At 38.7% G+C, this 14,051-nt stretch overlaps 1 protein-coding gene across 2 annotated transcripts in view; it reads left to right on the top strand.

The window, feature by feature from the left end:
- The window catches only part of MGAM (maltase-glucoamylase), a 102,764-nt gene that overhangs the window by 20,587 nt on the left and 68,126 nt on the right, over window positions 1-14,051 (top strand). For both annotated transcript variants that reach the window (XM_024758017.1, XM_024758018.1), the window contains 5 exons: window positions 1,553-1,679; window positions 3,759-3,901; window positions 11,524-11,644; window positions 12,700-12,809; window positions 13,611-13,762. In XM_024758017.1, coding sequence (XP_024613785.1) covers window positions 1,553-1,679; window positions 3,759-3,901; window positions 11,524-11,644; window positions 12,700-12,809; window positions 13,611-13,762 — 653 coding nt within the window. Of the gene's footprint in view, window positions 1-1,552; window positions 1,680-3,758; window positions 3,902-11,523; window positions 11,645-12,699; window positions 12,810-13,610; window positions 13,763-14,051 lie in introns of those variants that run through there.

Below are 14,051 nucleotides of genomic sequence, written 5' to 3'. Positions count from 1 at the left end.
GAGATTCTGATTCAGTAGGAGTGGGGCAGGGGCAAGTGCTGAGTGTTTGATTTAAACTTCTTGACAAAATATTCTAATCCCTAGCTAGTGTTCATAATGAGTCTAACATAGATAACTGTGTAATTTCTGTATTTTTTTTGAAATTAAAAATCCTCAAGGACCCCTTGGGGCTCCAAAGGCAGCACTGGTCAAGATGATCCATAAGGTCCCTTCAATTCTGGAATTCTAGGTTAAATTTCACAGACTCTATCCAGATTATAGTTTCTAAATACTGTTGCCACTAAAAGGAGCCAGGACTCCTTAGAAATGTTTGATTTGAGACGAGGGGCAGGAAATGTACAAAAGGAGCCTAGGTTATCATGTTAAACCAGCAAGCAGGGAAAGTACCAAAGTGTACCAAGAACCACCTTGAAGAGACTGTCAATGGGTAGAGATGGGACAATATGAGCGTCAATAATAATAACATCAATGGATTAATACAGATGAAATGTATTTAAATCTATGAGTTCATAAAGATATTGGACCAAAAAATCTCACTGATCCCCTTTGGAAGATGCTAGGGAAACTACTCCTTATTACTCCTTATTTTAAAAACCAGTAAATAAAGAGTCAAACATTTATCCTGCCTTTCCTATACAAACTGTACCTTTATGAAACAAATGATAGATGAGGGGAACTTTCTTTCTATAGGAACATTTCATTTAATAAGTGAACAAAGAATGATAAAATCACAGTGTCACTGCATCACAACTCCTAATGAAATAATGGATTGAAGAAATGCTTGCCAATGGCTGTGAACTTTTTTTTAAAAAAAGACTGCTAGATTTTATGTGTCTCTTGCTGGAAGATGTTGTACCATCTATGCACCATTCTTGCTAAAAAGAAACCAACCTGTATCTGTCAAAACTGTAGATCTAATAATTTATAGGAAATACAAGGATAGAGAAACGTTGACACGCATGGAGATGCAATCAACAAAATCCGGATTGTGGGCAGATCTACAGAACAAACCTTACTGGTTAAAAAAGACTTAACAGACACAAATCAATTAGTCATATATAGATCTTACTTATAGCCTTATGAGAGTAGAACAAACAAACTATAAAATGCTTATCAGACAATGAGGGAAATTTTTTTAAAATAATTCTTTAATTTGATGATTAAAGAATTATTTTAAAAATATTTTAAGTGTGATAACAGTATTTTGCTTGGCTTTTGTGACATTTCTTATTTTTAAAAAAATATGCTTAAATATTTTCAGAATAAAAGATATGAAATCTGAGATTTGCTTCAAAATAACCCAAGGTTAAGGAGAGACATGAATAAGAATAGACATAAGAAAAATAAAAGTTTTTATATTACCTTTAAAAAAAAAAGACAAAATGAGATTGGCCACTTGATAATTGTTTAATCTAGTTGATGGGTACCTGGGTGTTTATTGCGTTATCCATTTCTCTTATGTATACATTTGAGCTTTTCTCAAGTTAAAAAAGTTTGCTAACCACGTGTTAAATAAAACTCGAATCTAAAATTGTTTTCTCTTTCTTTGTAGATGGCAAGAAAGAAGTTGAAAAAGTTCACTACTTTGGAGCTTATGCTCAGTGTTCTTCTGCTTGTGGTGTTTATCATCACTATTCCTCTCTTTGTGCTTTCAGCCAGAGACTCTTTGGAATCAGAAGGTAACAAGGAACTCTGGTGTTGCCCCCTCCATATATTGCTCTTATCAGAGCAAACACCTCAGAAATGGCAGGGAAGTGATGCTTTCGTATTCACTGGTGTGAACGTGTGTGTGTGTGTGTGTGTGTGTGTGTGTGTGTGTGTATTATAAGTGTGTGTTGGGGACCACCTGACTCAAACTGTGACAGCACAATAGGTATTCACTGTAGGCCTAACTGACACTTTCGTTTCCCAATTTGGCACAGCGCAGGATTCCGCAACTGGCACTTGAAATATATTTGCTGAATTTCATTGAATAATTGTAATTTTGTTAACAGTAGTAATCAACAATACCCTTACATGAAATGTAGTCAAATAAGTATATAATCAATTAACGTACCTTCAGCCCAGGTTTGGTTCTTTAAAAAAAATAACAGCTACCAGAGTTTTTTTTATTAAAAGTTTATTGAACTGTTTTATTTTAACAGAAGGGCTGGATTGTGCTGAGTTATCCATAATTTCTTATCTGGGCTTCAGCTAGGAACAGCTTCCTAGGTGGGGCACGTGATGAGGGGCTAGTGTGTTGCCAGAGGAAAACCTTTGCCCCCTCCCCCTACCTCATTTTCAGTCACACCACTTCTACTTCTGTGGGAAGTTAGATTAAATCATCTCAAAGGTTGTTCAGTTCTTAAAATTCTAGGATCCTGAAGATGAAACTAAAACCCTTATGCGGAAACTGGCACAAATATAAAGTTCTAGTACTCCACCACATTTGAATTGGAAACCTTAGTGAAAAGAAAACTTATTAGAAGCCTCATTGTTTTGTCTTAATATTGTTATTAGCTTATTGTAGAGTGCCCTAAAGAAATCTAACATCCTTATGTTAGAATGCAATAAATGTGCCTTCTTTATTTTACTGACTTTAAAAAAAAATAATTTATTTATTATTTTTGGCTGTGTTGGGTCTTCGTTGCTGTGCGTGGGCTTTCTCTAGTTGTGGCAAGTGGGGGCTACTCTTCGTTGTGGTGCGTGGCCTTCTCATTGAGATGGCTTCTCTTGTTGTGGAGCATGGGCTCTAGGTGTGCGGGCTTCAGTAGTTGTGGCACACGAGCTCAGTAGTTGTGGCTCGTGGGCTCTAGAGCACAGGCTCAATAGTTGTGGTGCACGGGCTTAGTTGTTCCACGGCATGTGGGATCTTCCCGGACCAGGGCTCGAACCTGTGTCCCTGCCTTGGCAGGCAGATTCTTAATCACTGCGCCACCAGGGAAGCCCTATCTAACTGATTTTTAAGTCTGAATCCATCAATCAACTGGCATAGATTCTAGCTGCCAGTTTCTAGTTTGGTGGCCTCCCTTTACATTTTTTGTCCTATGAGATTTTACATTTGTATCAGAATACCATCACTCAGAAGTGTTCCTTGTCAAGGGATTGCCTGTTGACTGAGCAAGGAGAATTGAGGTTACTATGATTAGGGTAACATTCAAGAGAACAACATATACTGCACGTGATCTGTGTGCAAACATTTCGTGAACCAGCTGCCTGGGTGGAAGTACAGGACCAAAGCAGAATGTACAGACATCTCTGTAAAGGGCCATATACTTAGTACTCCAGATTTTGTGGCCCATACGGTCTCTGTCCTACCTACCTAATTCTGCCTATAATAACAAAAGCAGCTATAGACAATACATAAAAAATCTGGGTGTGGCTGTGTGACAGCAATATTTTATTTACAAATCAGGCTGTGACCTGATTTGGTCCACAGGACATAGTTTACCAACCCCTGGAGTAGAGAAGGTAGATTTGGTTCCCACTTTGGTGAGCTTCCAAGCTAATGTTGGAGTCCAACTCCTTGCTCTTGTATGCACTGTCTCATAGGGGAGGGCCTTGCTGGTAGAAGGAGATGGTGCAGGTATATGTAGTTAAATACAGTCAACAAGAACAAAATGAGGCTTTATAAAGTGAATGCGCACACTTCAGGGTCATAGAGCGAAGCCCAATCAGTAGTGGAGTCCATATAATTGGAGGTCTTGAGAACTATGGGGGTATCGAATGCCTGTGATATTAATTCTGTCATCTTATGTTTGCTTTGGGGATTATCCCAGGTCCTGGGACAACAGTTACCTCAGGTCCTGGGATGACAGTTACTCCAGATCCTGGGAAAAGTACCACTCCTGGTTCTGCCGAGTGCCCAGTGGTAAATGAATTGGAACGGATAAACTGCATCCCTGACCAGTCACCAACAAAGGTTTGACTTACAGACCTTGTTTTCATTTAAGAGTTTATGCCATTGGATAAGGGTTTGTTTTCTGTTTTCTGTTTGTAGCCCCCAGAGTTGTTTATTGTTTGCATTGCAATTATTGGTGGCTCAGGAAAAGAAATCCTGTATTCATGCTTATATGACAGCTCAGCCTTGGGAGAGGAAGAACTAGAAAATTTCCTTGTGTTGACAGATTCAGCAAATAAAAGTACATGCTGTCCATATAGGTTTGAATTTCAGATAAACAATGAATAAATTTTTAGTATATTTATGTCCCGTGTAAGACTTGGGACTTACTTATACTAAAAGTATATTTGTCTTTTATCTGGTAACACTACTTGGTTACTAGTTCTCTCTGACTCTGTTTCTTGGCCTCTCTCTATCTCTCTTTTTTCCTTACACAATTCTAAAAAGTTATCTAGGATCTACAATAAAAAGTCATCCATAGGCATAAAACAGTATTTCAAATAAGGATAAAGCTTCAAGAGCCAAGTTTTGAAGGAAGAGGTAATAAATACCAGATTAAAGATAGTGCAGGGGCTTCCCTGGTGGTGCAGTGGTTGAGAGTCCGCCTGCCGATGCAGGGGACACGGGTTCGCGCCCCGGTCCGGGAGGATCCCACACGCGGTGGAGTGGCTGGGCCTGTGAGCCATGGCCGCTGAGCCTGTGCGTCCGGAGCCTGCGCTTCGCAACGGGAGAGGCCACAACAGTGAGAGGCCTGCGTACAGCAAAAAAAAAAAAAAAAATAGTGCAGGCATCTGGGCGTTTACTTTTGGGCAGTGTTTCCTGACCATCACCTGAAGTCCAGCTGAATATATGATTACAAAATGCATTGCACACACCATATCAGTCATGTTTCGTGTTGAGAGTGAATAAAAACAAAATGCAGCCTTCTGAGTGAAGTCCACTGACCTGAAATGGCAGATTTGTATCAGACACAGAAAGGATGCTTGCTGCATGCGATTCTTGGGCATGTGGCACTCTCACATTTATCTCTGTAGCCATCCTATTGTTCACGGGCTGGAATAATCTGTGATGTTCTTGAGAGTTACTATTTTGGTTTGTCTAAAGGTCCTAATACCAAAAGACATTTTATTTCTGCATTTTGTTTTCTTTCATACTTCTGGAGGCTAGAAGTCCAAAATCAAGGTGTCATTAGGGTTGGTTCCTTTTGAGGGCTCTGAGGAAGAATCTGTTTCATGCCTTTGTCCTAGCTTCTGGTGACGGCCACAATCCTTGGCGTTTCTTGGCTTGTAGCTACATTACTCCATTCTCTGCTTCCATCTTCACAAAGCATTCTCTGTGTGTGTCTGTGTTCAAATTTCCCATTTTTATAAAGACACAGATCACATTGGATTAAGGGCCCACCCAACTCCAGTATGATCACACCTTAACTAATCACATCTGCAACAATCCTATTTCCAAATAAGATCAAGTTCTGAGGTACTGAGTATTAGAACTTCAACATATCTTTTCTGGGGACACAATTCAGCCCATAACTTGGACAGAGTCACAGAATGTGAACTGTGGAAAGTGAGAATGGTTACACAATTTGAGCCTTTGGTATTGATTGAAATAGCATAGATGCTGAGTCAGAGAGAACCAAGACGGCAAAGAAATAACAGACGAGAAATCAACCGTAGTGATAGACTGGGGTTTTGGGGAAGCTGGAAGTTAAGGCAGAAAAAAAGAACCAGAGCCAGATAAATAGCTTGGAGTAGAGAAAATGCCTGGGAACTGTAGTTAGGAGCAGAGTGATTGGACAAAACTAGTCAGGAAGCTCAGAGGCTATGTTGAAGGCAAGAGAGAGCACCAATATGGTAAATAGTCAAGGATCAGGAAATCCCCAGGACAGGACAAAGCAGTGAGAGCACAGAAGGGCATCAGCCTGGACAGCAAGGCTGCCAACGTGGGAAGGACTCCCAGTTAGAGCAGTTCATCTAACCAAGACTATTGCAGCATTCAGTCCCCTTCATCTGGCGTCTTACCCTGACTGAATGAATGTAACTTTCTCTTGGATTAATGAAGAGACATGCCTGCTTGGAGTAGGAAGAAATGTGTCTGAACAGAAAAGGTGGATTCAGATTTTGGAAGACCTTGGATTTCAGATAGAGGAGGTTGGCTTTTTATGTGATACATAGCAGCTAGGAGCAGCCACTTAGGGCTGAATGAAATCACGAAATGGGAAACCAAGAAGAGAGAGAATAAAAGAAATAAAGGAAAAAGAAGATAGAAGAGAAAAAGAAAAAAAAGAGCTTCAGTATGGGGCCAAATGTCATAAAGTTTGGTATTTTAGATGATAGGTTCAATAGGTAGAGGAGATAAGCTAAGTAAATACATAACTAGAATATAAAACAAAAATGTATAAGATATAAACGAAATACTATGTGGATCACAAAGCAGAAGAGATTATTATCAAGGACAAGGTGACAGTCTGGAATTAATGATAAGCAGGATTTTGACAGAGGTGAGAGGAATGGAAAGTGAATTCAGGATAGAGGAGACAATGCACACAAAGTGACAGAAGAGGAAGTTGTGGGGCACCTACATGACATATTGAATGGTCCCATATGGCCAAGATACAGGATGGGTGCCAGAGAGCATATAATGTTTAAGACTATAAGGTAGTTTGGAGCTTGATGATAGAGGACCATTCATTAATGTGCTGCTTTGCCAATAGGAATGGGATGTCGTGGTCTAGATATTGCTGTACCTAAACAGGACGTTTCCAGAAAGTTGATCCGCACCCATTTACTTGCCCCTGTCATAGTGTGCTAGGAAACTACTTGCTCAGAGCCCACCTGGAAGACTAATGCATCCTCAGTCTGTCCACTTGCCTGCAACAGCCCATCTTTTTATTGGCTATGTGAACTTCAGATGTCATTATTGCCTCAGTAATGCTTCTTTGGTTTTATAATAAGGCCGTTTAATACTGTGGTATCAAGATTGTAGTTCAGTAAACAACCTTTGCCTTTTTTCTAAATGTTATACCCAAGTGAATTAATCTATGACCTTCGCATGCATTCACTGGCCTGCTCCCCTTTAGTTCAGCCAGAGAGAAATACTCTGGGAACACCTTCAAGTGACCTGGTTTTTCATAGAAGGTATTTCTTAGGTATTTTGTTGTGTGTTCCAAGTATCCTGGGTGCCATATGCTAATCTAAAGTGTTGTTGAGAGGCTGATTCAATGGATAATGTTGTGTATATGTATATAATGTGTTTGTTGAAGGAAAGTATATGGCTGTGTGGAGGAGGGGAGTGGGAAGAAATTATGAATATGACACTAGGCTAGGCAGAATGTTTTACTGCTGAGGCCATTGCTATATCATTTTGTCATTCCTCTCCTCTGGGATTAAAGAACCAAGAGTATAAATTTCCCAGATGATTCTTTGTTGTAAATTCCATTGTTTCTTATCCCAGTAAAAGGAGGGAATTCTGTGTCTAAAACAGGACACATAAAGGCTGTGGAGAGACACTGGACAGTACAGAAAGAACAGGATGGAGGGGTACAGGGTTAGAGGAGCCAGCACCTAGGACAGTACAGAAAGAACAGGATGGAGGGATACAGGGTTAGAGGAGCCAGCACCTAGGACAGGACGGTTGGCAGGGCTGAATGAGCAAGGTCCACTGTGGTCCCATTCCCTCCAGTGGCAGGAGATGGCTAATTCTGATTTACTCAGGCCGACTCTCACTGCACCTGGGACACTTCCTTTTCACGTGTTTGCATTTGTCCTTGCAACTTTGCTTTCTGTCTTTTAAAAATGCTGCAGTTGCTGAGGTCCTGAATTTTTTTTTAATCTTAGATATGCTGCTTCCTAATGACCTAATGATGCACATATTCCAAGGCATATGTAGTCTTATCAGTAAATTATTTTCAACTCACTGATTTGTACACATTTCTTGTTTGTGTTATTCTAGGTTCTATTTCTTATTTTTATTATACATGCTGCAAGTATCTTCTGCTGTTATGAGGCTGTGTTCACCTATTTTATGCTGTCTTGATGAACAGATATTTTATATTTTAACGGAGTCAGGCTTATATATTCTTATATTACATCATATCTCAAGGAACAATACCAGGAAGATTAAAGGCAAAAAAGAAAAAGTTATGACTTTAAGAAGAAAATAGAAGATCTAATATAATAATAATAATTAACTTATTTAGTTTAAATTTATTTCTATAAATTTTCTTGGATTTCTACTTACATAATATTATGTCAGAAAATAATGATAACTTGGTTTCATCCTTTTTAGTTTTACAAATTTTCTTTATTTTCTTGTCTGATTAGTCTTGTAGTGTTAGGACCTCCAATATATATTTAATTATAAAACAACATAGACATGGTCACCTACTCTTTTTTTCTGATTTTAAAAGGAATGTTTCTAACATTTCAGAGTTAGTGAGATGGATATTATAGGCTTTAGGTATCTACCCATTATCCAACTAAGGAACTTACTTTATATTCCCAGTTTGCTAAGAATTTTATCATGAATAGGTGATTAATTTAAATGATTGTATTGTGTACTTTCTTTAATAAGTTATGAAAAATTATACAGTGGATTTTTTAGTAGTAAAGAATCCCTGTGTTTCTGGAAGAAACACCACTCACTTATTATTTATTTAATATGCTGCTGATTTCCATTGTTAAAATTGTGTGCTCTTTTCTTTTAGGTTTTTGCATTTGTATTCGTGAATAAAACTGGATTCTAGTTTTCCTTTTTCTCTCATGTCTGATTTTGATATAAAATATTTCCTTTTTTGTTTCTTCTCCTCTCTCTCTAAATGTTAAGAAGCATTGGGGGTTGGAGGAGAAAAGGACTCCAGTGGAGCAGAGCTTGACTAGGTCATAAGCAGTGTCTTCAGCATCTGATTTCTCACAATCTCTGAGTTCAATCCAGTCCTTCTCTTTGTGTTGGTGCAGGAGCCTGTATGTATCTATTATGTAAAAAGCAAAATATCTTTACTTTTTTGTCTACTTTATCTATCAATTACTGAGGGAGTTCTTTAAAAATATTGCATTATGTACTTACTATCTTTTTCAATTTTATCTTGTGATTCTTTAAGGTTTTTCTGTAAATATTTTGAGTCTTTATTATCAGGTGTGTATCAGGTTTGAGATGTCATATCTTCCTGGTGAACTGAAGCTTTTGTCATCATGTAGTGACTCTATGTCTCCCTAATAATTAATATTTACTTAAAGTCTATTTGTCAACTATCACTATAGCTGTACTAACCCTTGGTAAGAATTCTTCTCACATAGCTGTTTTCCCCTGTTTTAGTGCTTTTGTGAGCTTAAATTTTAGGTGTGCTGCCTGTAAACAGCTTCAGTTGAATTTATTTCTGTAAATGTAATCTGATTATCCTTGTTTTTTAAATTAAGTATTTAAGCCATATGATAATTGACATGAAAAACTTTTTTCTATGGTCTCATTTTGTGTTTTCCATTTGGTCTGTTTTTTATGTACTGCTCCCCATTCATGCCTACCCTCGTATACATGTTTTCTTTCCTTATTTTTTGTATTGAGAATTTTTCCCCTTAGTTTTCCCCTCAATACTGTATTAGAAATTATACACTCTATATTATTTTGGCAGCTTCTCTTAAATTTTATTTCTCATGTTCAACTTAAAAGGACATTTTGTGTCTCATGTTTGGGTTTAATTATTTTTGGGTGCCTTCAGTCCTATTCATGTTGTCATATTTTTATAGCTTCTCTCTACAACTCTTTTCTGAGGTTTCACCTACTTTTTACTCCCTTGTCTATTTGCCCCGCTCTCTGCTTCTCCCCACATTGCTCCCCATAACTGCTTAGCTCCGCTGCAGGGCCTGGGATTTCCAGGTGGCCAAGAGGCTGTTCACTTTTCATGCTGCTTTGGCCACTCTTTGATCTTTGCCCTTTCCAGTTCAGTGAAGAAGTTATTAAGCTCTGGGGAGCATGCAGAAACCGTTCTGCTTACCACTCTTTTCGACACCTTTCCCTTTTCAGGTTATACTGAAGTTTCATCTGAGTGGGTTTTGAAAAGAAAAAACAAAAACTGCTGACTAGTTGAGTTCACAGTTCACTGATTCCATAGCAATGGGAACCACAGATGGACACTGTTTTTCGATCCTTAATATTGGTTATTATATTAGCATATGATTACCAAAAAAATTAGCATATGATTAAATCTAATTGTTCATATATCTAAGCAATTTTTTTTGTCTTACATTTGTAAAGCATTACCATATCCTCCTGAAAATATGCTCAGCAGATACTCAACCCAGACTATAGAGAAAAAGAAATGGATAGCAAGAGAACTAAGTTTTGGTCCTTGTCTTCTCAATAGCTAAGTGACCTTTGGCAGATCACTTCACCACTGTGAACTTTTACCTCTGTGGCCTGAGGTTCTTCATCTGTAAAATAATATAGCAGGGTATGTTAGTTATCTATTGCTGTGTAACAAATTATCCCAAAACTTAATGGCTTAACACAACAAACATTATTTTCTCACAGTTTCTATGGTCAGAAATCTGGCCTTGGTGTATCTGGGTGCTTTTGGCTCATAGGCTTCCAGAAGACTGCAATCAAGGTGTCTTCTGAGACTCAGGGATGATCCTTTTCAAGCTTGTGTATTGTGATTATTAGCAGAATTCAGCTGCTCAAGGATTGTTGGGCTGAGGACCTCAGTTCCTTGCTGGAGACCTCCCTCAGTTCCTCACCATGTGGGTCATTCTGCAGTGCAGCACCTCACTTCTCGCAGAGTGAGAGCTCCAACAGAGCAAGTGAAAGGGAGGGAGCAGGCTAGACAGGAGACACTCTGTAATCTAATCCTGGAAGCCACAACCCATAATTTTTGCTATAGTATTTTATTAGTTACACTCAAGAGGAGTGGTTTCCTTGTACTTTTTTTGTATTTAACCTGACTGCTTCTTCCAAATTAGTTATATGAGAAAGAGATTGTATCCATTTTAGTCTCCATGTAATTCAGTCATTAATTGTAGTAAAAGACAGGTACCTTTCTTAAATAAGAATCAGAATCTATTTGGGTTTCAAGGAACAATTACTTACTGCCTTGGGGGAAGTTAAGAGACTATATATACACACATATATATACACACACACACATACATGTATATACTGTGTATATATGTATAATATATATGTATATATGTCACATATACTAAACATACCCATTTGTAATATACACATTTAAAATTCAAAGCAAAATTGCCTTAATTTCAAAGCTTCTGAATAAAGTTAATTGCAAAGTTTTTTTTTAGAGCCCAAAGCCAATATCAGTGAAACTCCATTTGTCATTTTGGGTTACTGGTGATATAACTATATAGTAGTTTAGAATATTTAAATAAATTTACCAGGTTTATCGTGATGACAGGTAGAGAATGCATTGTGATCATATATTGTTATATGATAACAACAACAAGGAAGGATATTGGCCAGAAAAGTGAGTTTTGAGTGCAAGCACCGCATTGACTGGGATACAGCACAATTTCTTTAAATATCAGGTCCCTTATTTGTAAAACAAGGCTCATGAGACTGCAAGCTCAAAGTATATTTATCAATGATAGTGTTCTACCCATAGTGGAGTTACTCTAACTAATCTCTTATTTCAGGCCATCTGTGACCAGCGTGGGTGCTGCTGGAAACCTCAGGGACCCATAAGTGTGCCCTGGTGCTACTATTCTAAGAGTCATGGCTATCAAGTGGAGGGCAACCTTGTGAACACAAATGCAGGTAAGACAGACTCAGCCTTGAGGAAGGAGCTCCAGATCCTCTGGGGAGGGAGGTTTGCAAGCATTTATTGTAGGCCAGGCACTGGGCTGTGTCCTCTGCAGGTTGGCTCTGTACGCTGCAGAAGGGAGCTGTAGCAGCAGGTGGGGTGTTACTCTGTACGGCTACCACAGCGTGTGACAGGAGGTGGGCACTGCCCTTGAGCAAGGACTAGAGTCTATTTTGGCATCAAGGAAAAATATCACTCTCTGTCTTGAGAGTTAGGAGACATGTTCTGTTCCTGACTCTGTCTTTATATACCTTTGTAACCTTGTCCAAACATTGTAACTTCTTCGTTCCGCAAGTTTCTAACTTTTAAGAGAGGGATTTGAACTCAGTAACCTCTGAGACTACTCACAACTCTAATATAATGTAATTTTAACGATATGGAAACAATTCCAATTTTATCATGTTTTATGAAAGTTAGCTAGCCAGTGTCAGTGTTCATGGACTAAACATCTCCCCTTCTTTCTCCCACCTCAAAATGCAGACATAATAATGAACATGCTAGGGATACTTGGGGAGGCTCTTAGCATAAAGGAAGGGGCATGCTCCTCTTCCAGGGCCTCTTGGCCTGATGGGCTTTTCTAATAAGGCCTCGACTCTCACCTGGCTTGTCACATAACTGGGGAGATGGCATCAATGCATACGATCACCTGTGGCATAACATGAAGATAACTGAGAAGGAATAATGGATGTGAACACCTCGAGGGCTCAGAATATAAAGGCTATATGAGTGATGGATGGGCTGGTGTAACGACAGTTTGGCCTTTGCGGGATGTTTCCAGTCAGATTTTGGAGAAGAGAGGCATGGTTTTTGAATAAGGTAATGACAATACCTAGCTTCAGAATCTGGCCCAAGACAGTATGTGTGTATGATGAGGTACACATCCGTGTCTCCTCTTCTTATGGGAAGTAAAGGCTTTTCGCCACCCCCTTTGACATAAAGCTTAATTGTATGTGGCTGTTTGTGAATTTACACAGCCAGCTATGAAAACTATTTACCCCCTTCACATTAGGATTCACAGCCCAGTTGAAAAGGTTGCCTTCTCCATCTCTTTTTGGAAATGATGTCAACAACGTCCTTCTCACAGCGGAACACCAGACGTCTAACCGTTTCCACTTTAAGGTTGTAGTTTGTTTCTTTTTTTCATATTCTTTTCCATTATAGTTTATTACAAGATACTGAATATAATTTCCTATGCTCTACAGTAGGCCCTTGTTGTTTATCTATTTTATATATGGTAGTTTTTATCTGCTAATCCCAAACTCCCAATTCATCCCTCCCTACCCCCCTTTCCCCTTTGGTAAGCCTAAGTTTGTTTTCTGTGTCTGTGTGTCTTTCAGTTTTTTGAATAAGTTCATTTGTATCATATTTTAGATTCCACATATAAGTGATAGCATATGATATTTGTTTATTTAAAAATTTTTTGGAGAAGTTCTTGTTCCCTACCTGATGACTGCAGTTACTACAAAAGAGAAAAATTTGCTAATGGAGGTATTTTTCTCTACTATCATTATTCTTACTTAGCATGTGTATGTTGAAAGCATTTATAGCCTTCCTTCAGTGTGATAACTTCCTAAATGTATATTATAGAGTTCACAGGTGAGCTTTGGCTTTCATTTATTTTCCCTTTATACCATGTGAAATGATATAGGGAAGGAAAAAAAGAATGATCACAACTTTGAAAATTCTAGAGATAGTTTGTCTGCAGACTTGTAGTATATATTTCTACCTAAAGACTAACTTATGTCCAAGTGTTAAACATCTGAATTTGGTGACATAATTTCAGACATAATGTCATTTGCTGCACAGGTTCCTGTACCAGGAGCACAGGTGTTGGGAAGCACTGGTGTTGGTAGGCATGCTTCTATTTTAGAAAAAGAGACATTTTCATTTTGACTGTCTTTCCCTAATCTCTCTGGACAGTTAACTGACCAAAACCAGGACAGGTACGAAGTGCCCCATGAACATGTGCAACCCTTCAAAGGAAATGCTGCGGCTTCCTTGACCTATAAACTTGAGGTCTCCAAACAGCCATTTAGCATCAAAGTGATCAGAACGAGCAACAATCGCGTTCTGTAAGTTTTGCAAACCTATCTGGAGATTTAGTACGAAGGTTATGGGGGAGGGAGGTTTGAAGCCTGAAAAAGGATGCATTTCTACAATATTCCTGAAGGTTGTGAGCCCCCTGTTGGTGACCAGACTCTCTACCTCCTAATGTATACTTTTTTCTGCCTTCCTTCCTCTTCCTTCCTTCCTCCTCTTCCTCATCCTCCCCCTCTTTTATTACTAAGCACTTATTGTAGGCCAGGCACTGGGCTGTGTCCTTTTTCTCTTTCTTCCTTCCATTTGGTCATTTTTCCTCCT

Source organism: Neophocaena asiaeorientalis, unplaced genomic scaffold (genome assembly GCF_003031525.2).
Source record: "Neophocaena asiaeorientalis asiaeorientalis breed wild unplaced genomic scaffold, Neophocaena_asiaeorientalis_V1.1 scaffold206, whole genome shotgun sequence".
NCBI lineage: Eukaryota > Metazoa > Chordata > Mammalia > Artiodactyla > Phocoenidae > Neophocaena > Neophocaena asiaeorientalis.
The sequence above is the reverse complement of the archived record's forward strand: the minus strand, read 5'-3'. Positions and strand labels throughout refer to the sequence as shown.